The 26,793-nt window shown below is 40.6% G+C and overlaps 1 protein-coding gene across 1 annotated transcript in view; it reads right to left on the bottom strand.

Annotated features, from left to right (window-relative positions):
• Window positions 1-323: 323 nt before the first annotated feature.
• LOC115223394 (dynactin subunit 6-like) overlaps window positions 324-26,793 on the bottom strand; it is a 50,990-nt gene continuing 24,520 nt past the window's right edge. Inside the window, exons 2-8 of the mRNA XM_029793907.2 lie at window positions 26,276-26,340; window positions 18,737-18,842; window positions 17,252-17,331; window positions 12,591-12,638; window positions 6,343-6,485; window positions 3,091-3,254; window positions 324-450 (exon numbers count right to left, since the gene is read on the bottom strand). Of these exons, the coding sequence (XP_029649767.1) occupies window positions 3,171-3,254; window positions 6,343-6,485; window positions 12,591-12,638; window positions 17,252-17,331; window positions 18,737-18,842; window positions 26,276-26,340 (526 nt within the window). The 3' untranslated portion in view covers window positions 324-450; window positions 3,091-3,170. The remainder of the gene's footprint in view (window positions 451-3,090; window positions 3,255-6,342; window positions 6,486-12,590; window positions 12,639-17,251; window positions 17,332-18,736; window positions 18,843-26,275; window positions 26,341-26,793) is intronic.

Here is a 26,793-nt window from a genome sequence, read left to right on the forward strand (position 1 = left end):
GTATATAGATACTTGTGTGTGTGTGTGTGTGTATATATATAGACACGCATATAGATATATGTATATATATTCATATGTAAGTATATATATGTATATATATATATACATATATATATATACATACGTATGTATCTATGTAATACATACATATATATATATATATATATATATATACATACACACATACATATTCATACACTTATACACATACACACATACACACACAAACATACACACACACACATATATCTATATGAAGCAAGCGAGAGAAGCATGTATTTGGTCAGTTTGCTATCGACATTTAAGGTGGTTGTCTTCGTTTGCTGTCGTTCCATTCCCCTTCACCCACCCTCAAATGTCCTGGGGTGTGTTTAATCTCCGGAAGAAATCAGCTTCTGCCATTTGAAGACAATAAATAGAGACCCGGATTCGAAAAGTGGAGGCTGTTACCTGAAATATCAAAAAATGTAATTAGAGAAATATTTTAATTACAAAGACATAATAATAGTGATAATGATTAAGATTACCAATAAAATTAATATGAATAATCTTCGGAATTCCTTACACTGTAAAATAATAATATCAATAAATGATGATGATGATGATGATTTCAGAATTTTGGCGCAAGGCCAGGCAATTTCAGGGAAGGGGGTCAGTTGGTTACATCAACCACAGTGCTCAGCTTGTATTTATTTCATCAACCCCAAAAGGATGAAAGCAAAGTTGGCCCTGCAGAATTTGAACTCAGAACAGAAAACCAGAAGATAATACTAAATGCCCTGATGCAGTTCCAGGCAGTGGCTCTCATGGCTTCTGATCTTAACTGATCAGAAGTGTTATGAGGTACATTGATAACACTCACTCACTCACTCAACAACAACAACAACAACAGCAGCAGCAGCACCAGCAACAAGACCAAGAACAACAACAACAAATGCCCTGATGCAGTACCAGACAGTGTCTCTCACGGCTCCTGATCTTAACTGATTGGAAGTGTTATCATGTACATTGTTTTGTCTTGGTATAAAAGATGGGCTACAGCAAATATTCTGCTCAATACCACAGATTTGCTTCTCAGTTGTTTGACCTGAACTGGTTGAGCATGTCCCTTAGTGGCTGACGATATGTGCATCTCTGATCACGAGCAGAAGCAGTAGAGGAGCATCATAGCCATGTGTTGAGAGGGATTCTTTGGGGTTTGAATGATTCGCCTCTGGAAACAGGGGTGTTTTGTTCAACATCCTTAAACAACCCTTATTCAGGGACCTTTTGAGTGGGATGGGCTACTCGACCTGAAGAAAATTCTAACTGGGCTCCACCTGCCTTCCAGCAGAGCAGCTGCGGTCAAACCGTCCAACCCATGCCAGCATGAACAACGGATGTATGATGATGATTGTTTATTCTTAGAGTGACCTCGTGGGGTAGGTGTGAGGGCAGTCAGATCTGGCCAGTTTAGGGTTAAGACCCCCAACCATGAAGTGGGGTCTGGTTGAAAACTTAGAACTGATACTTACTGCCCAAACCTGAGACTTACTAACGTGTATAAAGAACCCATTTTTGTCAAAAATTAGGTTAAAAATTATGGGAGTTTCTTATACATGGATATTATTATAATCCCTTACAAAACCTTTTTTCAAAATTTTAAGCCCAAAATATTAGGGGGTTCTTCATGCAATTCTGGTCATTATAAAAATATAACTTTTGTTTGTTTGTTTGTTTCTTTCTTTGTTTTTGTGTTAACAGGCAGAGGAGAAAGTAGAGTTATGTACCTTGCTCAAGGTGAAAGAGAGCAGTAGAAAATGGTGAATGTCATTAGCAGAATCTCAAATGAATTCTGTTATTCCATAACTTGTTTCAGTCATTTGACTGCGGCCATGCTGGAGCACTGCCTCAAAGACATTTCTCTGACTATGGCAGCTTTCAAAGAATATTTGGTGTTGTGGGCGTGTTCATTGACCTCTCTCTCAACAATGTAATAGTCCAATAGATTGAGAACTCGGGAATTAGGAGGCCAAATGTTAGGGGTTATGTGATCACGAAAATTTTCAGCCATCCATTCTTGTGTCGCTAGAACCATGTGTGATAGTGCAGAGTCTTACTGAAACACATATGGCCTTCCATTACATACACTGTCTTTCCAGGGATTAACAATTATTTCCAGGACCTTAATGTAGGCAGCAGAGTTTACTCTAAGGCCTTGTGTAAGCCATCTGAAATTTCTTCTGTTAAATTTTTGATCTTGGTCAAAGTTTTTCTCGTTTCAGAAAAAAACAAATCAAATCTTCTGAATTTTTCAGTTAATTTAAGAGCTTTTTTTAGATCTGATGTAGTAATTCTCTTTTGCTTCTTCAGACAAACTGACCTTTCCTCATCATATAAAACTTATATCTTATATCTTTGTGGACAACATTTCTGGCTGTTCCTTCTGACACATGCAGATCTTTTGCAATTGACCTCATGGACTTTCTGGGATTGTAATCAAATGGTCTGTTGAATTTACTGGATAAATTCAAGGGTTTTGATGATTTCAGAATGTTTAGAATGCTTTTTATGCTTTCATACTGGTGATATGTTTCCATCTTCAGTGTCGAGCTCCCTACAAACTTTGTAGACAAAAGATCTGGCAACCCCTAAAAATCAAAATATTTCTAAATCGCTTTGCTCAGCCTTTACAACCACAATAACAACATGCCTCTTCATTTCTTGAGTAAGCAGAGGGTCTGCCACTATTATTTTCTGAAACAAAGATTATGCAGAGTTACCAAAAAATGCAGCAATAACTAAAAAAAGTACTGTCCGCAAATACATTACACACCCTGTACATACACGACAAGCATCTTTCAGTTTCTGTCTACAAAATCTACTCACAAGGCTTTGGTCGGCCCAAGGCTAGAGTAGAAGACATTTGTCCAAGGTGCCATGCAGTGGGACTGAACCCATGACCATGTGGTAGGGAAGCAAGCTTCTTACCACACAGCCACGTAGACTTACATGAACAGTTATATAAACACATGCACATATATACAAAGCATTATATGCATCTATACGTATGAGCATGTGTGTCTACGGATGCCATAGAGATCTACTTACCATAATTTAAGAGGACATCCCACCACCACACACACACACACCCCTCCATGTGTGTGTGGTGGAGGTGAGTGGAGGAATAATTAGTTTGCAACTTTGGTTGGTTTTCTGATGTGATGGAAACTTGGCAGAAGTTTGGAAAGGAAATCCAGCTGCAGAGTCTGTGCCTGGGAAAGAAATACGTTTGGAAATTGGTTCAAAGTCTTAAGTTTGCGCAGGAGGTCATAGCATTAAGAAGAAGGTCATAAACTTTGGTACAACATGAAAGTTCTTTGAAACGATGTCACAAACAGGAAGTTGTGAACTTTAAAATGACATCATAAGTTTAGGAATAAGGCAACGGATTTTGTCTGAAGAACTTAAACTTTGAAACAAGATAAACTAAAGAACAAAAGTCATAAGCTTTGGTATAACATCATAAAAGCTGAGACATCGTAATCAATGACGTCATAAATTTGGATATTTCGTTACAGACACACAATGTAATAAACTTTGAAATAACATCATGCCCTTCCAAGAAACACTCCGACACAAGGTTGCAAAGTCTGGCACAATACTGCAGACTTTGACACAATTCCACAAACATGCAACATGTGGCACAAAGTTTGACAGTGTCACAAACGTTGGCACAACATCACAAACTGTGACACAATGGCACAAGCTGCAGTACAACGTTACATACTTTGGCCTGTTACAAAACTATGCAACATGTGGCACAAAGTTTGACAGTGTCACAAACTGTGGTACAATGTTATAAACTGTGACACAATGTCACAAAGTTTGCCATGGTAAGACAATAATGATGATAGTGGTGGTTGTTGAAGGGGTATTTCACAGCTATTTATATGATGAAACCTCAATGCTGCAAAGAGCAATTTCAACCTTTCACAGGAGTTCAACTTAAGAATGTAGGTACACATCTCTAAACGCAATATTAAAGAACTCCTCTCTAAATACTAAAAAAGATTCTGTCCAGCCTCCTACTAACTACCAAATGTTCAATCAACCAGTGCCTCCAAAATTTCAGGCCTTGTGCCTATAGCACAAAGGACAACTACTACTACTACTACTACTACTACTACTATTATTATTATTAAGGTGGCAAGGTAGCAGAATTGTTAGCACACAGGGTAAAATGTTTAGTGGTGTCTTGTCTGTCCTTAAATTCTGAGTTCAAATTCTGACGAGGTCGACTTTGCCTTTCATCCTTTTGGGGATCAATAAATCAAGTACCCATAAAGCGCTGGGGGTCGATGTAATCGACTAGTCCCCTGTTCTCCAAAATTTCAGACCTTGTGCCTTTAGTAGAAAGGATTACCATTATTATTACTATTATTATTACTATAGACAGCATGGAGATTGAATTGGTTGGCACCACACTGAAGGAAATACAATTTGATAACAGGACCATGTGTTAACCACAAGTCAATGGGTTGACCTAGGGTTAAAGAACATCATCATCATGATCACACCATCATCAACTCCATCCCTGATATCATTATTACTAGCAATTTGCCCCTCTGGCTATTACCACCACCATCACTACTACTACTACTACCACTACTGCTTTATCATTTACCATGCTGAAACCATCTGGCCAGTCTCTCCTCTGCCTTCTGCTCCCCCTCGGCCTCTCCTATACACCTTCCAAAGGTCACATTTAAAAATATATAAACATATCCAACATATCAGAGTGGAGGGTGATGAGGGGTGGTGGTGTGGTGGTAGTAGTAGAAGTGAGCATGGTAGTGGTGGTGGTGATGGTGGGTGCAGTGATGGTGGAGGTGGTGTTACTGATATCATACCAGGAGTGGTATGACAATGGTGATGATGGTGGTGGCAGCGGTGGTATTTTCCGGAAATAAACCTCAATACATGATAAAGTGCATGAGAGAGAGAGAGGGAGAGAGAGAGAGAGGGAGAGAAAGAGAGAGAGAGGGAGAGAAAGAGAGAGAGAGGGAGAGAAAGAGAGAGAGAAAGAGATAACAAGAGAGAGGAAGAGAGACTTAAATAGAGTGAAATATAAGGGAGAGGGAGAAAAGACGAGAGAGAGAGAGAGAGAGAGATAATAACGAAGGGAGATAACAAGTGAGAGGGATAGAGACTTAGACAGAGTGAAAGAGAAGAGAGAGGGAGAAAGACAAGAGGGAGAGAGAGAGGAAAGGTCAAGGCTGTGTACATCTTGAGATAAAATACCAAATCGTTTTGTCCCCCCCCCCGCACACCTCCCTTCCAAGATTATCTCAGGTTCTGGTGGAAGGTGAGGGTGGGGTGGCAAGGGTGACAGAGGTCATTCTTTTACCAAAATAGAAACAGAAACAGGAAGTGAGTGTTATTTTGGTCTTTGGCGCTGCCAAAGAATTAATGAAGTCAGCCCAAACGTGCGGTCAACAGGCATGCTAGAAATAGGAGCTAAACCTCATGGAATGACACTGTCTTGGAAACGGGGAAGGACACGTTAGGCTTGGTAATGTATGCGGTTTTAGAGACGCACTTATTTTTCAAAAAAAGGAGAGGGTGGTCACATCTGGAAAGGATTGTCTTTGAACATTGCTCCACTGGATCGGGATTGACCTGGAGCTGTGCAATAACAGCAGGTCGGAGTAAAAGATGGGATTGTCCCAGTGAGAATACCTTCAGCCATAGGTCAACCTGGGGCTAAACAACTACCATCACCACCACTACTACTACTACAGAAACAGCAAAAAATAGCAGCGAAACCATTACAAAAAACAAAGTGGGTGATATAGTCTTAGATACAGTCTTAAACAAAAAATGCGGTGGCCATATCTGGATCAAAACTGACCTAGGGCTAAAAACTACTACTACTACTGATGCGACTTCTACTTCATGACTTTCTAGAAATAGCAGTGAAATTTTCCTTGCCTTCTGTCCTATCATAAAAGCAAAAAACTAAAGGACACAAAGAAAAAAGATGAGACGGTCATGATCGGAGTGTCTGTGAATCATAGGTCTGCTGGATCACAGCTGAGCTAGGGCTAAACAAACAACCCCTGATATTAACTCACGCAAAATGGATCAAGATGACGTAAGGGACCTTAATTCTTGAGATAGAAAATCATAAAAGGCTGAATAAAATTCTAGGACAAAAGGGCATAATAGCATTAATTAGAAGGGCGCACTTCTTTTCTTGAGGGTGGGGGCACATGCTCCTCAGGACCCCCTTTGGGTCTGCCCCTGAAGACCTATACAACTAAAAGAAATGCAACAACATATCGGCAGAAGAAAACTTACGAAAGGATGTTCCTGCTGCACACGACGCCTGCATTCTTTGCCATAAATCACCGTGTTCTCCTGTAGACACTCATCGGTGCTCAGACAACATTTGGCCCCAACGATACAGCCAGAGCTTAATTCAGTGTCCCGGCCAACGCTAGCTGCAATAACAACAACAACAACAATAATGATAATAATAATAACAATAATAATGATAACAATAATAATGATAGTAATAATAATAATAATAATAATAATAATAATAATATTAATAATAATAATAATAATAACAATAATAATAATAACAATAATAATAATAATAATAACAATAATAATAATAATAATAACAACGATAACAATAATAATAATTATAATTTTTTTTAATTTATGTATTCGACATTCACTAGTACAACACCAAAAAGAAAAAAACCAAATATATGGCACACTAGGCATAACAACAACGTGAACTTCCAACCTGTTGTCTCTTGAGGTCTCTGGGTGAGACTTGGAGCCAACTTGTACAGACATAAAGCAAAAGCCAATAATAATAATAATAATAATAATAATAGCCCTGATGCAGTACCAGGCAGTGGCTCTCATGGCTTCTGATCTTAACTGATTGGAAGTGTTGTCCTGTACATTGTTTTGTCTTGGTATAAAAGATGGGCTACAGCAAATATTCTGCTCAATACCACAGATTTGTTTGTCAGTTGTTTGACTTTAACCAGTTGAGCATGTCCCTTAGTGGCTGACGATATGTGCATCTCTGATCATGAGCAGAAGTAGTGGGGGAGCATCATAGCCATGTGTTGAGAGGAATCCTTTGGGGTTTGGATAATTCACCTGTGGAAACATCGGTGTTTCGTTCAGCATCCTTAAACAACTCCTATTCAGGGACCTTTTGAGTGGGATCGGCTACGCGACCTGAAGAAAATTGCAGGTAGTGCTCAGAATTTTGATCACACAAATAAATAGATATTAAAACAGGTTGGATCGGATGCGGGGGGAATGAACCATTTGTTGGTGTATTCCCAGGTCCCCCTGCGGAGATCCATTGAGCAGAGTTCCAGTCAGACCCCACATCTGTGAGGTACTGCCTCATCTCCTATGACCATGTGACATGTGGTCGACCAACATGATCTCACAACCCAGCCAGATCCTCAGCAAAGACAACACAAGAAGCAACATCTAACTTGCAAAATCAAACAACATGGCCAAACAGTTTTGAGTTGGCACTCCCGAATCATACAAGTCGCAGGTTCCATCCCAGTTTCTGAGAGAAGAGTTGTTGGTTGGCTACAAAATCTGACCAATGGATAATCCAGCCATAATCCAGGATTATGCGTTACCAGTGATATTAAATGACCAAAATAAGGCAGTGAGCAAGTAGAATCATTAGAATGCCATCATCATCATCACCATCATTCAGTGTTTTAAATCCAGGTTTTGTCCTGGTTAAAGGGGGTGATCGCATCTACCTCAATGCCATAGCAACCAAGGTAGGCAGGCGTAGCCCACCCCAACCTTTGGGCTGGCTGGTATCCATTCTCCCTTGCTATCATGAGGCTTTTTTTGGAGTTGGTTTTTCTCCAGGGAGCATGCCCTTGCTTAGGCCCAACCTCAATTTCTAGACATGAGTGGTCCCGAAACCAAGGCCTCAACCACCATTTTTAACCCTTTCGTTACTAACCCGGCTAAAACCGGCTCTAGCTCTGTTGTACAAATGTCTTGTTTTCATAAGTTTTGAATTAAAATCTTCCACCAAACCTTAGTCACAAGTTATGTTACTAACACTAGCTTAATGACAACTAAGTTATTTTACTAAAGTCTTTGTTATATTTAAAATTAATTGAAAGAAATACAGAGCATCTCAACAGAAATACAGTAACGAAAGGGTTAAGAAATGTGGTGGAAAACAAGCTGAGGAGGTGTAAATTCTGTTGAGGATGACTTTGCTTTTCATCCCCTCTGGATGCAATAAACCAAGTACCAGTCATGCACTGAGGTTTGATGGAATAGACAAGCCAACTGCCCTCAAAGATTCAGTCATTGTACTGAGTAAGAGAAGGAATTTATTTTGTGGAACTACAAACACAAAAGCTGGCAGAATCATCAGAACACCAGAGGAAATGCTTAGCAGTATTTTGTCCATTTTCACGTCCTGAGTTCAAACAGCACTGAGGTCGACTTTGCCTTTCATCCTTTCCGAGTCATCATCATCATCATCGTTTTACATCCGCTTTCGATGCTAGCATGGGTTGGACGATTTTGACTGAGAACTGGCGAACCAGATGGCTGCACCAGGCTCCAATCTTGATCTGGCAGAGTTTCTACAGCTGGATGCCCTTCCTAACGCCAACCACTCCCGAGAGTGTAGTGGGGGTGCTTTTTACGTGCCACTACACTCTCGGGAGTGGTTGGCATTAGGAAGGGCATCCAGCTGTAGAAACTCTGCCAGATCAAGATTGGAGCCTGGTGCAGCCATCTGGTTTGCCAGCCCTGATGAAATAAATATCAGCTGAATATAGGGGTCTGATGAAATCGACAACCCTGCTCTCTCCCAAAAATTCAGACCTTGTGCTTTTGGTGGGAAACAATATTAAAGGATCAAATGTTTTTGCCTGACATAGTATTTCCCTTTATTTACAACTTATTAACTCACATGACAGGATGAATGAAAAGGACTTACTACAACTAATTGTCCGATTGTTATTCTCCCAGTTAATTATTTCTATTATTGTCGTTATTATCCTAACTTTGAGGCATTTAACGATGGCCTTGTAATACTTAATCATGGTATATAATTACATAAATAGAGAAAATAATTTGTTGTTTATAAACTAAAAGACACACAGCTATATCGGAAAACGAGGTTGGTCGTTGGGGGTGAGGGCAGCTTAGATTAGGGTTTTTGCTTGTTTGTTTTTCCCAGGATAGCTTTTTTTTTTATATTTATTTATTTGATATGGTTATGAAAATATACAATAGAATCATTTCTGGAATTCTTGTGAATAATTTTTGGGCTTTATTCTAGGATTGAATAGCAGATGCATTATATTCAGTGTCCCGAAACATGTGACACAAATATCCTCGTTATTGTTTGACTAAAATTTGTAAACAATATAATTACAGGAGCGGTGGGAGGTGGGGGGGGAGGTTTTTTTTTTCAGTATTGAAAGAATTCTTTATAAATTGAAAAAATTGAATTTTATTTGGGGTAAAGTTCAGTTTCTAAAGCCATTTATGGTTCTATAAAGATGCAAGCGTGGCTGTGCACCTGACAAATTTGCTTCCCAACCACAAGGTTCCAGGTTCAGTCCCACTATGCGGCACACTGGGCAAGTGTTTTCTACTATAGCCCCAGGCTGACCAAAGTATTGAGTGGATTTGGTAGATGGAAACTGAAAGAAGCCCGTCACATATCATCATCATCATCATCATCATTTAATGTCCGTTGTCCATGCTGGCATGGGTGGGACGGTTTGACCAGGCTGGCATGCTGGAAGGTTGCACCAGGCCCCAGTCTGATTTGATATGGTTTTCTACAGCTGAATCTCCTTCCTGATGCCAACCACCCCAAGAGTGTAATGAGTGCTTTTATGTGCCACCGGCATAGGTGCCATTTGTGCGACACCGATATATATGTATGTATGTATGTATGTATGTATATATGTATTTATGTGTGTGTCTGTGTTTGTTCCCCTGCCGTTGCTTGGTGTGTTTATGTTCCTGTAACTTAGCAGTTCGCAAAAGAAACTGATAAAATAAATACTTGGAGGAGAAATCTCAGAGCTTTGAGATAATCCAGGATTAATTGAGAACAATGTGAATAAACAAGCATTACATTGGACAGAGTGATCTGAATGCTAAAGGGCTAATCTGTGAGACCCCTTAGCATTATGATGTAACTGGACTCTGAACATCTTGACCTCCCTTGTAGCGTGATGCATAGTTTGAGGTCTTTGTGGGTGAATTTGGTAGACGGAAACTGAAAGAAGCCTCTGTGTGTGTTTGTGTGTGTACCTTTGTCTTGGCATCATGTGATGGTTGACAATGAGCTTCACCATCATAGAAGCAATGTTGTTTGTTTCCAGTCCTCTGTGCAGAACATGTCCAGCTGTGGCGAAATATTAACTTACTGGGAAACAGGTAAAGGTTGGCAACAGGAAAGGCGTCTCACCATAGAAAAGCTGCCTCAACAAATCCCGTGTGGCCCACATGAACATGGAAAAGTGGACATTAAATGATGATGATGGATATGATGATGGTGACGATGATGATGAGGAGGGGGATCCTCTTGCTATCTCTGTTGCTTGTACTAACGAGGTCTAATGTAGCTAATAGCTCAGGCATTATGACAATTTGGGATGACTTTCTTGTCTTTCTTGGAGGTTCTTGAGAATGACAATGAACAGGTTGGTGTGAGAAGCCAGATTTGTTCAGCTTAAATGTAAACCAGGTAGAATATTTGGGGCATTTATGCTCAGTTTAAATGCTAAAGGTTTCACAAAATCTTAATATTTTAAGGCAAGTGTTTACATCAAATATATTGGGTTTATTTTAGCACCCCAAGACATTACAACACCCAGAAAATGACCTGTAACTTTACAAGGCTGTGTAGCACCCTGAGCTGGTGTCTTCTGTAGCCTGGGGTTTTAGGAAAAGACACATGCTGAAGGTGCTACACAGTGGAACTGAAGCCAAGACCAGAAGTTTAGGAACCAAGTTTGTTAACCACACAGCCGTGATCAAGGAGAATTAAGTGGATGAGATATTCTAAGGAAACATCAAGTACATTAAACACGATTAGCTGCCATGATAAAAGATTCTTTTAAACTTGACACATCACACAAAGAGTTCAACAAAATGGCAGATTCTTGGATGGTTTATCGCTAAAGGGAAAGGTTGACAGACTTCTAATTTTAGCTTTGTCAATGGGTTACCAGAAATTCCATCCTGGAGATAACAAAAAGAAGCAGTGAAATTTTGGCCTCAGCAATTTGCAACGCATAATGTGGATGGAGTCTAAAAATATCTCGTTTGTGGTTTATGTTTCACAAAGTTCTGAAGAATGGCGTGTTCTTAAACAATTGTTAAACAGGAAATGTTTTATCTTTTATAGGCTGACATCATACCTTGGAGATAATTTTGGGTGTAACAATTCCGATAATGATTTTTCAAATACAGCTGTTACACCATGTCTTGAAAAACAAGAAGAAGCAGATTTTCAAATTCTGTGAAAGACGTACAACAGATTGCCAAACCAGATATGATTAACAGGAGCTTCCCGAGTTGTGATCTTTCTTGGACAAATGAAACCCAACTGGTTCAAATTTCGAGGCCCGTGAGCTATGCATTAAGCTACATGCGATGTCAAAAGGCTAAACGTTTGAATGTTTTGAGCTCAATTACATCTTACTGCTAAAGGGATCTCAAAGTTTAACCATTTAGCATTCAGACTACTGTCAAATGCAATCTTAGTTTATCCACATTGCTTTAACGTCGCCCATTACCAATGTCGCCTTACTGGCACCTGTGCCAGTAACATGTGTAAAAAGATTCTAGCGCCAGAAGAAAAAAGACCATCTTTGGTTTCAGGACAAAAGGCGTTCTATCAGGATAAAGCTTGGTCACATATAGCGAGGACGACATTCCAAAGGCTAGGGCAGTTTGAATAAGAAACGATGCCCCACTCGCTATATTCGCTGGACGTTGCTCCATCTGATTATCATTTATTCTGCAGTCTTCAAAATCATTTGGACAGAAAAAATATGAATTCTATAGCCAAGGTTATAAGAGTACTGGGGGAGTATTTTTCGTCATGGACAAGTGAATTTTGGAAGAGGGGCCTTGAAAGTCAACCAGATAGAGGGGAGAGTATTGTAGAAAATGAAGGAGAGTATATATTAGATTAGAAAAGAACTGTGTTTACCTTACGTTTGAAAAAATCACATTATTTGGAGGATGACCCAATATATGTGTGTGTGTGGGTGTGCGTGTGTATGTATGTATATATATATATATGTGTGTGTATCTGTGTGTATACATATATATGTGTGCATGTGTGTGTTTGTGTATATGTGTCTGTGCGTGTGTGCATGTATGCATGTGTGTGTGTATATATATGTGTGTATCTGTGAATACACATATATGTGTGTGAGCATGTGTATGTGCGTGTATCTGTGTGTATACATATATATGTGTGCATGTGTGTTTGTGTATATATGTGTGTGTGTGTGTGTGTAATGAGAAAATCAATGTCTTACCTTTTACTTCAACAACATTGAAATTACCGATTTTCAGAGATTCTACATCTAGGAACCACTTAAGGAAAAATATTGGTTAAGTTAATTAGAAATATAATATATATTAGTTAATTAAAAACACAATATACTGGTTAAATGAAAATGTAACATAACGATGAATTTTTAATATACCATACTAGTTAATTAAAAATATAATACATTGATTAATTAGGAATATATTCTATGGGTTAATGAGAAAATATATCAAATATATTTGTTAATTCAAAATATAAATGAATCAATTAAAATACAAATGGGTTAGTTTAAAATGCAAAATAAATTGGTTAATTCTCAAAATCTTAATAGAAATATAAAAGCTTTAGCTCAATTAAAAATACAAAATAATTGATTACGTACAAATATATATATATAACTCTATTTTTCTTTTTTTTTTTACTTGTTTCAGTCATTTGACTGCGGCCATGCTGGAGCACCGCCTTTAATCGAACAACTCGACCCCGGGACTTATTCTTTTGTGAGCCCAGTACTTATTCTATCGGTCTCTTTTGCCGAACCGCTAAGTAACGGGGACATAAACACACCAGCATCGGTTGTCAAGCGATGTTGGGGGGTACAAACACAGACACACAAACATATACACACACACACATATATACATATATACGACAGGCTTCTTTCAGTTTCCATCTACCAAATCCACTCACAAGGCTTTGGTCGAACCTGGAACCATGTGGTTGGTAAGCAAGCTACTTACCACACAGCCACTCCTGTGCCTATAATATATACATATATATAACAGTGTACATTTAAACATGATGGTGAAATAGTCTGGGAGCAGTTGATGTAAAGATGAAGTAGATCTGGCTACCCTAGTTGACGAGGACAAACCCAGATTTAAAATATTGGAATTCATCATTATATGTGTATATATATATATATATATATATATATATATTGTAGTTGATCTGGCAGTGTTTCTACACCTGGATGCCCTTCCTAACGACATCCACTCCGTGAGTGTAGTCGGTGCTTTTTACGTGCCACCGACACAGGTGCCAGGCGAGGCTGGCAACGGCCACGATCGGTTGGTGCTTTTTACGTGCCACCAGCACGGAAGCCAGTCAAGCCAGTGCTGGCATCGGCCACATTCAGATGGTGCTTTTTACGTGCCACCGGCACTGGTATCACAACGACAATTTCATTGATTTTTGATGTTGATGTACGTGACTCAATAGGTCTCCTCAAGCACAGGGTCGAAACGGCGTTTCTTTACTTGCCACCTGCACAGGAGTCAGTCCAGCGGCACTGGCAACAGCCGGGTGCCAGTCATCGAATTTGGTTCAATTTCGATTTCACTTGCCCCAACAGGTCTTCGCAAGCAGAGTTTAGAGTCCAATGAAGGGAGGTTGGCATGGGTGCGAGTCGTCGGATGTGGTTCGATTTTTGAATTCAATTTCGATTGAACTTGTCGCTGAAAACTAACAAACAAAACAAGGACTCTCTATCAAGTCATTCAAACTGCTGGAAATAACAGTCAAATCTTGCTCAAATCAAACCCTACTGACTATGGAGTGGGATCAAGTATTCATTGGATAAATAGGATTCAATACTCTTTTACTTGTTTCAGTCATTTGACTGTGGCCATGCTGGAGCACCGTTCGTTATCTTTTATCTTTTGCTTCTTTCGGTTGTTAGACTAAGGCCATGCTGGAGCACTGCATCAAAGAGTTTTTAGTTGAATGAATCAACTGCAGCACTTTTTTTTAAAGCCTAGAATTAATTTTATGTTTTTTTTTATGCAGAATTGTTAAGTTATGGGGACATAAACAAACCAGTGTTGGTTGTCAAGCAATGGTGACGGACAAACACATATATATATATGACAGGCTTCTTTCAGTTTCCATTTACCAAATCCATTCATAAGGCTTTGGTCATCCCGTGGCTGTAGCTGAAGGCAACTGCCATGCAGTGGGACTGAACCCAAACCTATGTGGCTGGGAAGCAAACTTCTTACCACACAGCCATGCCTGTGCCCATGTGAAACAAAAGACATAAAAAAAATGAAGGGATGGACACAGCTGGAACGTCTCTGATCAAAGACCTGCTAGATCAGGACTGACCTTGGGTTAAACAACAACAACCACAAAAACTAAGTCAGCCTAATGAAGAGCTAGCTAAATTACAATTAGAGACTGCTAATTATAAGAACAGCTCATGTAATGAGCCAATGAGAGAAGCTGTTGCATGGACGCCTGGCTTGCTAGAAATAGCAGACAAATCTCCTTTCAGTGAACCTAAGAGACGGTCATTGGGATGGAGAAAAGGAAAGAAGCAGACCCAGAAAAAAAAAACCATGTTGCAAAAACAAAAGTAAAAGCTGGGGTGGTCACTAATGGAGAGGTCTTCGATGATAAAATTCTGCTGAATCAGGGATGACCTAGGGCTGTACAAAGCAAAAAACACAACAACTGCTGAAATGGAAGCCAACAGGACAGTCCCCACCCCTCATAGTAAAATTAAGAACCAGAAGTGGTGGGGGGCGGGGCGGAGTGGGGTTGTAGCAGCGATGGAGCAAGGAGTGGGTAGGGATATGGTAGGTGGGTGAGGTGGGCTCGAGGTGGAGTGGTGTGAGTGTGGGAGCCTTCTTGTGCTCTAATATATAGCCGGATATATGTGAATGTATGTATGTGTGTATCTATGTGAGTGTGCATGTATGCATGCATATGTATGTATATGTGTATGTATGTATATGTATCTATGTATGTATATGCGTATGTATATGTGAATGAATGTATATATATGTGCATATGTATGTACGTATATATAAGTGTGTGATTGTGTGTATGTGTCTGTATATGTGTATGTATGTTATGAATGTATATATGTACATATATGTGTGTACTTGTGTATGTATGTATGAATGTATGTGTGTGCATGTATGCATGTGTGGGTATGTGTTTGTGCATATGTATATGCATATGTGTGTATATGGGTGAAAGTGTATGTGCATGCATGTGTGTATGTGTGTGTGTGAGTTTAAATTCTTATCACACTTACAGGAAGTTGGTTATTGAGAGTCAACAAAACTTGGTTGATAAAGAGGAGGGTGAAGGGGACGGGACAGAAGGGGGTGTGGGGTTTATTTCTGGGAAACAGATATGTGTGTGTGAGGAGTGGGTGGGAGAGAGAGAGGGAGTTAGAGTATTATGTGGCATGTATGTGTTTGTGAGAGAGAGAGAGAGGGTGTGTGTGATGGCGTGTGTGATGGTGTGTGTGTGTGTGCATTTGAGAAAGAGTGAAATATTGTATGCGTGTGTGTGCATTTGAGGAAGCAATAGTGAAATATGTGTGTACGTGTGTGCATTAGTTGTGTGTGTGTGTGTGTGTTAGTGTGTGATATAGAGCACCAAGGCCACATGAAAATATGCCAGAGAGAGAGATTAACCAATGTAAGCCAGGACCAGTTCTTCTAATAGAACTTACTTGATAAATATATCTGTGTGTGTGTGTGTGTGTGTGATGATGTAAGAGTGTGTTATGATGCAGGAGTATGTGTGTGACAGTCTTAGATTGTGTGCAATGGTATAAGAGTTCATGTGTGTGTGTGTGTGTGTGTGTGCATTTAGGGCTAATTTGGCAACAAAACTTTCAAAATGAAAATAACTGTTGTACATTTGTTTTTCTATGTATCAGTTACATCATCATCATCATCATCATCACTGTCTTCGTTTAACATCCGCTTTCCATGCTGGCATGGGTCGGACTGTTTGACTGAGGACTGGCAAGCCAGAAGGCTGCACCAATCTGATCTGCCAGGGTTTCTACAGATGGATTCCCTTCCTAATGCCAACCACTCCAAGAGTGTAGTAGGTGCTTTTTATGTGCCACTGGCACAGGAGCCACAGGGGACTGTCATTGGCCACGTTCGGATGGTGCTTTTTATGTACTACTGGCATGGGGGTCACAACTACATCATCATTGCCTTTGTCGTCGTCATCACATCATCATTGTTGTCTCCTCATCCTCATCACTGTCGTCATCCTCCTCTTCAACATCATCCTCATCGTTGTCATCCTCCTCCTCTTCATCACCATCATCATCTTCTTCCTTCTCCTCCTCCTCATCTTCATCATTGTTTCTATATTCACTTCTTTCATGCTGGCATGAGTTGGAAGAGATTCCTTGAGGCAAAATCCTATAACTCTACCAAAAGCTGCCATAAACGTCAGCATGCCAGGCAAAATGCTTGGCGCCATTTCATCGTCTGTCTTTAGAGTTAGGGTTCAAATTCCACAAAGGCTGACTTCAGCTTTCATCCTTTTGGTGTCTATAAAATAAATACCAGTTGAGCACAGGGAACGATGTCATCGACTTGACCCTCTCCCAACCCCACTTACCCAAAATTGCTGGCCTTGTTCCAGATTCTGAAACCAATATTCTAGAATTCTCATTCTACAATCAAATATTCTTTCTGGCATTTTGTTTCCAAATATGGTGGTTTGTTCTGCATCATTGCCAAACTTTCTACTCATGCGGAACATTAACAAAAAAAAATGACAGCCCAAGCAGTGTCAGTACAAAGACGCACAGACAGAAACGCACACATATACATACAGACACACCCATGCTACATGTAGACACAGTGATTGTGTGAAGGATACAAGAAGCCACCTCGAAGACATTGTGATTCCCAATGACCATCACTGGAGTTTCATCTGTGGGGGAGCCATCTTCAGGTAATCTGGAACAGAAAATACAAACATAATCATCATCACCATCACCATTATCATCATTAACATCTCTACAATCACCTGCATCATCTCATTCGGCGTGGCTGTGTGGTAAGTAGCTTGCTTACCAACCACATGGTTCCGGTTTCAGTCCCATGGCATGGCACCTTGGGCAAGTGTCTTCTACTATAGCCTCGAGTAACCCAAAGCCTTGTGAGTGGACTTGGTAGATGGAAACTGAAAGAAGCCTGTCGTATATATCTGTGTGTGTGTGTCTTTATGTCTGTGTTTCCCCTCCCTACGACTTCCAATAGTATCGTTATAACTGGCTGAGTATTCCAGACATTCCTGCCCCTCCCTACTGTAATCCTCCAAGAGAAGCAATCAGATACCAAGTGCCTAACGATGGTGGCACTTTGGCCCACCTGTTCAGTGCTTCCGACAAGCTGCAGTACTGCTGCCGCTGGCACGACATCAGTCACCTACCACAGGTCAACCCGCAGGTATGATGCATGCTTACTTGAACATGTGACGACATTCACCCAAGGTGGGTTCAATTGACCCCGACCAGCAAGTTCGCCATGTCCTTCACGAATACTGACGACATCTGTCGGTTGGCCCTAACTTTTTCAGCAGGCAAAAATGATGCTTCTGTCTGTGGCTCAAAAATCTATCTTGCAAATTTTACAAAAGCCCCATCAGGAGAAAAAGTGTGTTGGATCATGCGGGTGCCATAGCCGTAGAGGCACGTGGCTTAGTGGTTAGAGTGTTGGACTCGTGATCGTAAGATTGTGGTTTCAAACTCTGGACCTGATGTGTGTTCTTGAGCAAAACACTTGATTTCACGTTGCTCCAGTCCAATCGGATGGCAAAAATGAGTAATTCTGTGACAGACCGGTGTCCCTTTCTGGTGGGGGATTTACATGACGGTACAACTCGAGAAAGTGACTAACTTAACATGGTCGTTATTCACTGTTGAGGTGTAGAGTCCATATTCAAAGTATCAATGGAAATACAAATTCACATGTGGTTCCTGGTTACATGGACACACACTTTGAGATAGTGTGATCCCTAGCAGTTTTTTTAGTTTTTGATTTTCGACCATAACAGAGGATTCGCTGACCAAATCACTACTGATTATCAGAGCAGACATAGTAAACTGGGTTTGAAGCAGGTGGTACACATGCTAGTTAACCCATAACTGGGACACTAATACTTAAGGTTAGAGTAGACGTAGGGACAATAATGGGCTCAGAGGTGGCTCCAACCTCCTCAAAAGCCTGGAACCCTTGTACCAAGGCTCCATTACTAAATGCACTTTGAAGTCTTACCCCTGGATGCATGATACTGACTTGACACATACCCACCCATCCACCCACCAAAATGTGGCCCTACTCCTCTCACTCTCCAACTTACTTGTTAATGATCTGTACACCTTCTTCAATCAGGTTACTCTCGCCAATGATGATGGGGCCGGCTTCAGCCACAATCCTGGCCTTCGGGTGGATGATGGTGCGGGCACCTGAAAACAGAGGTGAAAGGAGAGAGTTGTGAGGTCAAATACTCCACAGCAGAAGGTCAAAGGATCAGCTAAATAATATGCATGCAAGTGCTTGTGTGTGTGTGTGTGTGTGCACATGCTTGCTATGTGTGCATATGATAGTGTTTAAAAATAGCTGTGTATATGCACACTAGTAGATGCATGGTTCAGATATATGAGGGTTTGTATATGTGTATCAGTGTGTGTGTATGTATACACATACACACAAATATATATATATATATATACATATATATATACATAAATGAGCATGTAATGAGGGTGGTAATAAAGATAAACCCAGATATAAAGTAATTTAGATATGAGGTGAGAAAGTGATCTTCCTCTATTTTCTTTTACCCAAAGTCAGGAACTTTACAGCAGCTACTCCTCAGTGTGTGTGTGTGTGTGTGTGTGTGAGTGTGTGTGTGTGTGTATACATTACATAACTCTGTACAGTTGCTGATACCTAAATCCCAATCATGGAATTTTGTTTTTCAAGTGAGGCAACACACCTTAATTAATAAAATGAATTCAAAGAATTCACACACACACACACTCGTGCACACAAGCAGAAACATACATAGAGAGGGGTGTGCCAGTCAACCGAAAACAAAACACAAGGACAAATAAAGATGCAAAAGAGAAAAAAAACCAAACAAACAAGCCAGTCCTAGCCAAATGGAACACACATTCAGTGAGATTAAATTAGACAAAACAAAGCCATTCAACAAAGCTGCCACCAGTGACAGTGAGAGCCTTGGTGCTACTATGGAAGCACCAACGTGCTACAATCAGGTGACTTCCTCACTCCAATCCCCCGCCCCCACCATTATGCCCATGATAATTATGCCACCGCATGGCACTGTGGTTCACAAGCCAGTAGCCATGCCTGCTCCAGTACCCTAGATGCACCAGTCTAGGGGTCCAAATCTGGAGATCTAGGCTGCATTTTCCACCGCAGCTCCAGTCCTTGTTGCAGTGTGGTGGCTTGTGGTGTGCATACCTCAGTGACCCCGAGAACCATGCCAGTGGAGTACATGCTCCAAGTAGGGCCTCCCATGCTGAACAGGTCAAAGTTTTAGAGGACCACTTCTGCCCAGGGGTTAAAAAAATGGACTTGTATGGGGTCGACACCTTACAGAAACATTGATGACAACTGAAAGCCAACAAAACTTGGGATAAGAAGTTCTTCCCTCAAGGAAACATACAAAGGGGTGCTGAAAAAGTTCCTGGCTTTGCTAAAAGAAAATCCAGGAGGATCATTTTAGTTATGATTTTATTCAACCTATTCCCCTCTCACATTCACACACTTATTGCAGCAGTCCTTCAGATTTTCGAAGGCCTGTAAATGAACTCAGAAAGTTGGGCCTACAACCAGACCTTTCGCATCACCCTTAAAGCCAGGAACTTTTCAGCACCCATTGTGTGTGTGTGTGTGTGTGTGTATATATATACACACACATATATAGATGGATAGATAGATATATACAGAGACAGAATTCCTGACAATCTCCTGACAAACTCCATACCTGATCCTAGTCATGTGACACAGCTAAAAGATTATTCAGTGACAATGGATAAGTTCCCACTTTTATTCTTCCCCCATATTTTCTCATGTTTAGCTGGTGATATCCACTCTGGACGTTCATAACATGGAACTAATAACTGACCACTCAAAAACCTGCTTTTGACCGAAAGACATTTTACCAAAAACCTGATAACAATTTTTTAAAAGATCTCAGTAGCAGGTTTCAGTGTCTGACTAGTTCTGCACCTTATGTTCCTCATCAGAGATTGCTTACTGCAACTGCAAATCAGATTAGAGCAACGCAATTTTCTAATGAAAAGACAAACAATCTATTACTGGAACAGATATTTATATAATGGGAAGAGGTTGACGACCGCAAATGTGTTTGCTCAACATCTAACAGCAACACTAAAAGCATGTGAAGCCACACTGTTCTCTCTCTCTATTCATATATATATATATATATGTGTGTGTGGAGGCGCAATGGCCCGGTGGTTAGGGCAGCGGACTCGCGGTTTCAATTCCCAGGCCGGGCGTTGTGAGTGTTTATTGAGCGAAAACACCTAAAAGCTCCACGAGGCTCCAGCAGGGAGGTGGCGATCCCTGCTGTACTCTTTCACCACTCTTTCTTCTGTTGGCCTGCTCACTTAGCCAGCGGGGTGGCGTCATTTGAAGGCTAAAACAATGCGAACGCATTGTGACCAGCGATGTGTAACAACATCTGATGGTCTGGTCGGTCACGTAAAAAAAAAAAAATATATATATATATATTCACATATATTTGACTGGGGCTGACCAGCTAAAAGCTGCCCAGACTCGAATCGTCTGTTTTGGCAGTTATTTTAAGCATCCCAGTGATAATTCCTGATAGGCTGGGGGCTTTCCATATCTTCGTATTCTTTAGAAATTGCTTTATCTTCTAAGCTACTGTCGATTCAGATAGCTGGTCCCTCCGTTAGGTCCATGTTAGGCAGGCTCTCCATCTTCCATCCGTTCTCTACCTTCAGCAAACTCTCACACTGGCACTTCCAAGCCTCCTTCTTTGCAGAATTACAAACTGTAAGTGAGCCATCATCCACGTGAACACACTTCTCTCCTACGACATCATGGTTTTCTCTGATACACCGTCTTGCAATCCAAAGCATATCAAGCCTCTAGCCCTCCTCAAGCTGTAGAACATTGGCAAATTTCTTCCTTTCTGCTTCTCCCCTCGCTAAATACACCTGCCTTCTGGCTTCCCTTCTAGCTACCTGATATCGTTCTCTGTCACCACCACTCTTCCAGACCTTTAAAGGTAGGTTTCTTGGCTCTAATGGCCTTGTCTACAACATTAATCTCTTTGGCGCCCACAGGGGGTTAAACATAGAGGGAACAAACAAGGACAGACAAAGGGATTAAGTTGATTACATCAACCCCAGTGCAAAACTAGTACTTATTCAATCAATCCTGAAAGCATGAAAGGCAAAGTCGACCTTGGCAGAATTTGAACCCAGAACGTAACGGCAGACGAAATACCTAATTTTTTATTACCCACAAGGGGCTAAACACAGAGAGGACAAACAAACGGATTAAGTTGATTACATCGACTCGACCCCAGTGCGTGACTGGTACTTAATTTATCGACCCCGAAAGAATGAAAGGCAAAGTCAACCTCGGTGGAATTTGAACTCAGAACATAACGGCAGATGAAATACTGCTAAGCATTTTGCTCGGCGTGCTAACGTTTCTACCAGCTCGCTGCTTTGTTCCACCACCATATCACCTTAGGTTTGGTGGTAGAAGGAAAGGACACAGCAGAAGTGTATACCTTGTCAAACAAAAAGACAAGATGGGATGGTCATGGCTGGAACGCCTTTCGCCAGCACACTTGCCTGGATGTACTAAACAGCAACAACAACAACAACCAAACTAGCAGGGCAACCAGAACACTCCTCCCACCACTGCCTGCTTTTATTGTACGAACACTGCTTATGCAACTCCCATTATACTTCTGGCACTCCTCTTCCTCATCATCATCATCATCACCACAAGTAACATCATTATCATCATGGTGCCATGACCTGCACTCCTCTCCCCACAACTCTGCACTATTATCCAAAGAGGCTGATCAGCTGTGAACAGCTACACCTGGCATTTCACCAGGTGGGTGCGTCTGGCTCTGTGCAAGAGGATACTTCTCTGGCTTTTTCTCATCACACACACACACAGATATATATTTACACACACTGGCATATACATATCTCACTCTCTCTCTCTCTCTGTATATATATATATATACACACACACACACATACACAAACATATATACAGAAATACATATATGTGTACTTTAATTACATATATAGTGTGTATATATATGTGTGTGTGTGCATACATCTATATATCAATATATATATTTATACACACACACATGCACAGACATGCATATACAAACATGCATACAAATGTGGATACACGCATGCACACACACACACACAGGCGCACGCACTCAACACACACGCACCATATCACCACATACCCCCACCCACCCGTTACCTCCGCTCTCCCTATCCCAAACCAAAATAAACGAAACAAAAAGCAGGTTAGTTCTATTTTCTTTTCCCTACTCCAGCCATTGATTTACACACACACACACACACACACACACAACGTCCACCACCATCACCACCACCACCGCTACCCCCTCCGTGTGCATAACGGAGTAATAACAATCAAGTCACCTGATTACTTAACCAATTAAATAACCAACCAGCCAACACCAGACAACAACAACAACAACCACTTAGCACTTCACTCCTTCCTCTTCACCGGGCCATACCTCCCACCGACACTCCTACCCTACTTACCACCGGGGTGAGGTGGGGGGGAGAGTCAAGGAAGGAAAGGGTGAGAGAGATTGCTTGAGTGACGGATGGAGGCATGTGGAGTGATGTTTATTCTGAATTCTTCCTGATGTGTATAATCTGCTGTGTGTTGACGCACATGTCAGTATACATGAGCATGTGTATATATACACACACACACATACATGTGTGTGTGTTTACATATGAATAAGTGTATAAATGTACGTGTATATGTGTATACATATATATATATATGTATGTATGTATGTATGTAAGTTTGTGTGTGTGTATATATATATATATAAATATATATATGTAAATGTGTATGTGTGCGTATGCATGTGTGTGTGTCTATGTATGTGTATGAATATGTGTATAAATGTACATGTGCATTTATATGTGTGTGTGTATGTGTATATATATATATATCATCATATAAATGTATGTATGAATATAAGTGTGTGTGTATATATATATGTATATGAATGTAAATGTGTTTGTGTGCATGTGTATAGAAGGTGACACAGTAGTGGAATGCAAAAAACAAAGCAGAGAGATTCATAAAAACTTAGAGAGAGAGAGGGAGGGAGAGAGAGAGGGAGATCTGGGAGGAATGGAAGAAAGGTAGGAGAGCAAGGAATGTTATCAGGTAGAGCTACCAGAAGAAGCAAACAAGCCAGGTATACTCAGCAAGAAGAGAGAGAGAAGCAGCGGCAGAAAGTTAGAAGCAAAAAAAAGTTGCCAATGTTTTGGAATGCGAGGATCAGAGAGAGACGAGGGTGCATTGAAACTGGAAGGCATTAGGTCAGGATGAATGGAGCCAACATGAGAGGGTGGTGTGGACCTAACAACAACAGGAACACCACATTCAGACTCACTGGAATCACAAAGAAAGGGGTTTATGGAAATGGTGCTGTGAGAGGGGGTTAAATGGGAAGAATGCACAGGAGGAATGGAGAGAGAAAAGGAAAGGGTTTTTCTATATATAGGGGCCGTCAAAGGGGACAAGTTATTGAATTTGATAGTTATATAACCAAAATAGCCATTAAGGGTATATGGGTGGCTTGAGAATATACATATAAAAGGTGAAAACAAATGCACCTGGAGACCAATGCTGGAGTCGGATCTAAGGTTTAGGTTTGGATCTGGTACTTCCACATCTGCAGCATCCGACAAACGCTTGATAGTTTCATTGTTGGTTACCTCACTGCAAACTATGTTATTGCACCTAGCCATTTCTGGCATCCTACTAAGTAATTTATATATATTTATATATATATATATATATATATATATATATATATATAGGTTATGAGAGGTAATGGTGTCAATAAGACCCAAAGGTGTCAGGTAATGCTGAGTAAGGGCTATGGATAGATTATAGTTAAGCTCCAGGTTCGGTGATTATCCGAATAAGGAGTCCAACGTAGGCCATGTATCAGCATGTGTATATACAAAAAGTATTTTTTTCAGAATGAGATAAAAAACCAAGGCTGTGAAGATTTTATAACATTTATAGATAGAAGGTCTTACAGCTGTTTCCAGGATATTTATAATATCCCTTCATCGGAATCAGCCAAAGGGCATAGTAGAAGTTAACCCCACATGGTTGAGAAGCGACCTTCATGACCTCACAGTCATTCCCGTATATATATATATGTATCTTATGTAATTGATAAATAAACAGAGCTAATTTAGCTATTTTTTCTTCAGGTTCAGAAAGTGATGAATAGCCTTAATCGATTTTCAAGCCTTATTGCCTTCTCATCAGTGATGTCGAAATCAATTTGGTCAATCAAAGAGAACAAAGCAGCCAATCTGTTTATATGCTCAACAAGTTCAATAGCTACAGACAACTGGAATAATTACTGTAAAAACCCATGGAATTTGCGCACCTGTGTAATTTACACAGGTGATTTTTCAGGATAAAATTTGTTAAAAAAAGCTTCTACTCATGTGAAATTCATACCCCAAAGTTTTCAGAATTGCCGATATAGCCAGAGAGAAAAGGTTTACAATTTAGTTGTATTTGGCATAATTTCACTTACTTATGATTAGAGTTTATTAAATTTTCATTAAATAAAAATAATTTCTGTTTAACAGGTATTACGGGATGTCTTCCTTAACACCGCCCACAGAGTGGACTACGTGCTTTTTAGATGATGTGTATGGTTAAAGAGACAATTGCATAAAAACAAAAAAAGTGTCAAGTGTTTAAAGTGGATGACGCCAGAGAAAGAAGAAAACCGACAGAATAACAGTCCTGAATTTACTCTTGGCTAAAGTCTACTCTGAAGCCCTTGAATTCCAGGATTTTGTTGTTTTCACTTCCAGGTCGGGAATTTCTTCTCTCACCATTCCACAAATTCTGCTGTGGGAACAAGGCCATCTGCATGCAAGTTCTTCCCATGGACAGTTAACCTTACACTTCTCTATTATAGATTTGGGCACTTAAAATAAACAAGACAGGGTTACGGACTCACCTGAGCCTTTTGTTTTTTACTTGCTTCAGACATTAGACTGCAGCCATCCTGGAGCAACACGTTGAAAAGATTTTAGTTGAACAAGGCAATATCATGACCCTAACCCTAAACCTGACACTTATTCTATCGGTATCTTTTGCTGAACTGCCAAGTTACAAGGGATGTAAACACACCAACATCAGTTGTCAAGTGATGGTGGAGGGACAAACACAGACACAGATATATAGATATACAAATATATAACGGGCTTCTTTCAGTTTCTGTCTACCAGATTCACTCACAAGGCTTTGGTCAGCCTGAGGCTAGAGTAGAAGACACTTGCCCAAGGTGCCATGCAGTGGGACTGAACCCGGAACCATGTGGTTAAGAAGAAAGCTTTTTACCACACAGCCAAACTGCACATAATTTTTAACAAAATTTCATATGTACTCGCAAGGACCATACGGACGTCCGAGGGCCATATGGACCACAAAGGATCATATGGCCCCAGGTTGAGAACCAGTGATTTATAGAGAGAGGGAGAGAGAGAGAGAGAGAGAGTGTGAATGTGAAACTCACCTATTGATATGTCTCCAATCAAATCGCATTCTTTACACACAATGGCCATGGGAGCAATCTTGATGCTGTGGAAGAAAAGAGAAAGAGATTAGAAATCATCACTGACATCATCATCTTCATTTAATGTCCGCTTTCCATGCTGCGATGAGTTGGATGGTTTAACTGAGGACTGATGAGCCAGATGGCTGCACCAGGCTCCAATCTTGATCTGGCAGAGTTTCTACAGCTGGATGCCCTTCCTAATGCCAACCACTCCGAGAGTGTAGTGGGTGCTTTTACGTGCCACCGGCACGAAGGCCAGTCTAGTGTTAGTACTGGCAACAGCCATGCTCAAATGGTGTTTTTACGTGTCGCCTGCAGAGGAGCCAGTCGCTTGAATGTTGTTTTTCACGTACCACCGGCACAAGTGCCGTGTGTGCAAGTGCATCTATATACATATCTGTGTGTGTGTGTCTTTTTGGAGCATAAATGCTAAAAATGTTAAATGAAGCTGTAGGTCCATCGGTCGAAAGATAGAA

This window comes from Octopus sinensis, linkage group LG23, assembly GCF_006345805.1.
Source record: "Octopus sinensis linkage group LG23, ASM634580v1, whole genome shotgun sequence".
Taxonomy (NCBI): domain Eukaryota; kingdom Metazoa; phylum Mollusca; class Cephalopoda; order Octopoda; family Octopodidae; genus Octopus; species Octopus sinensis.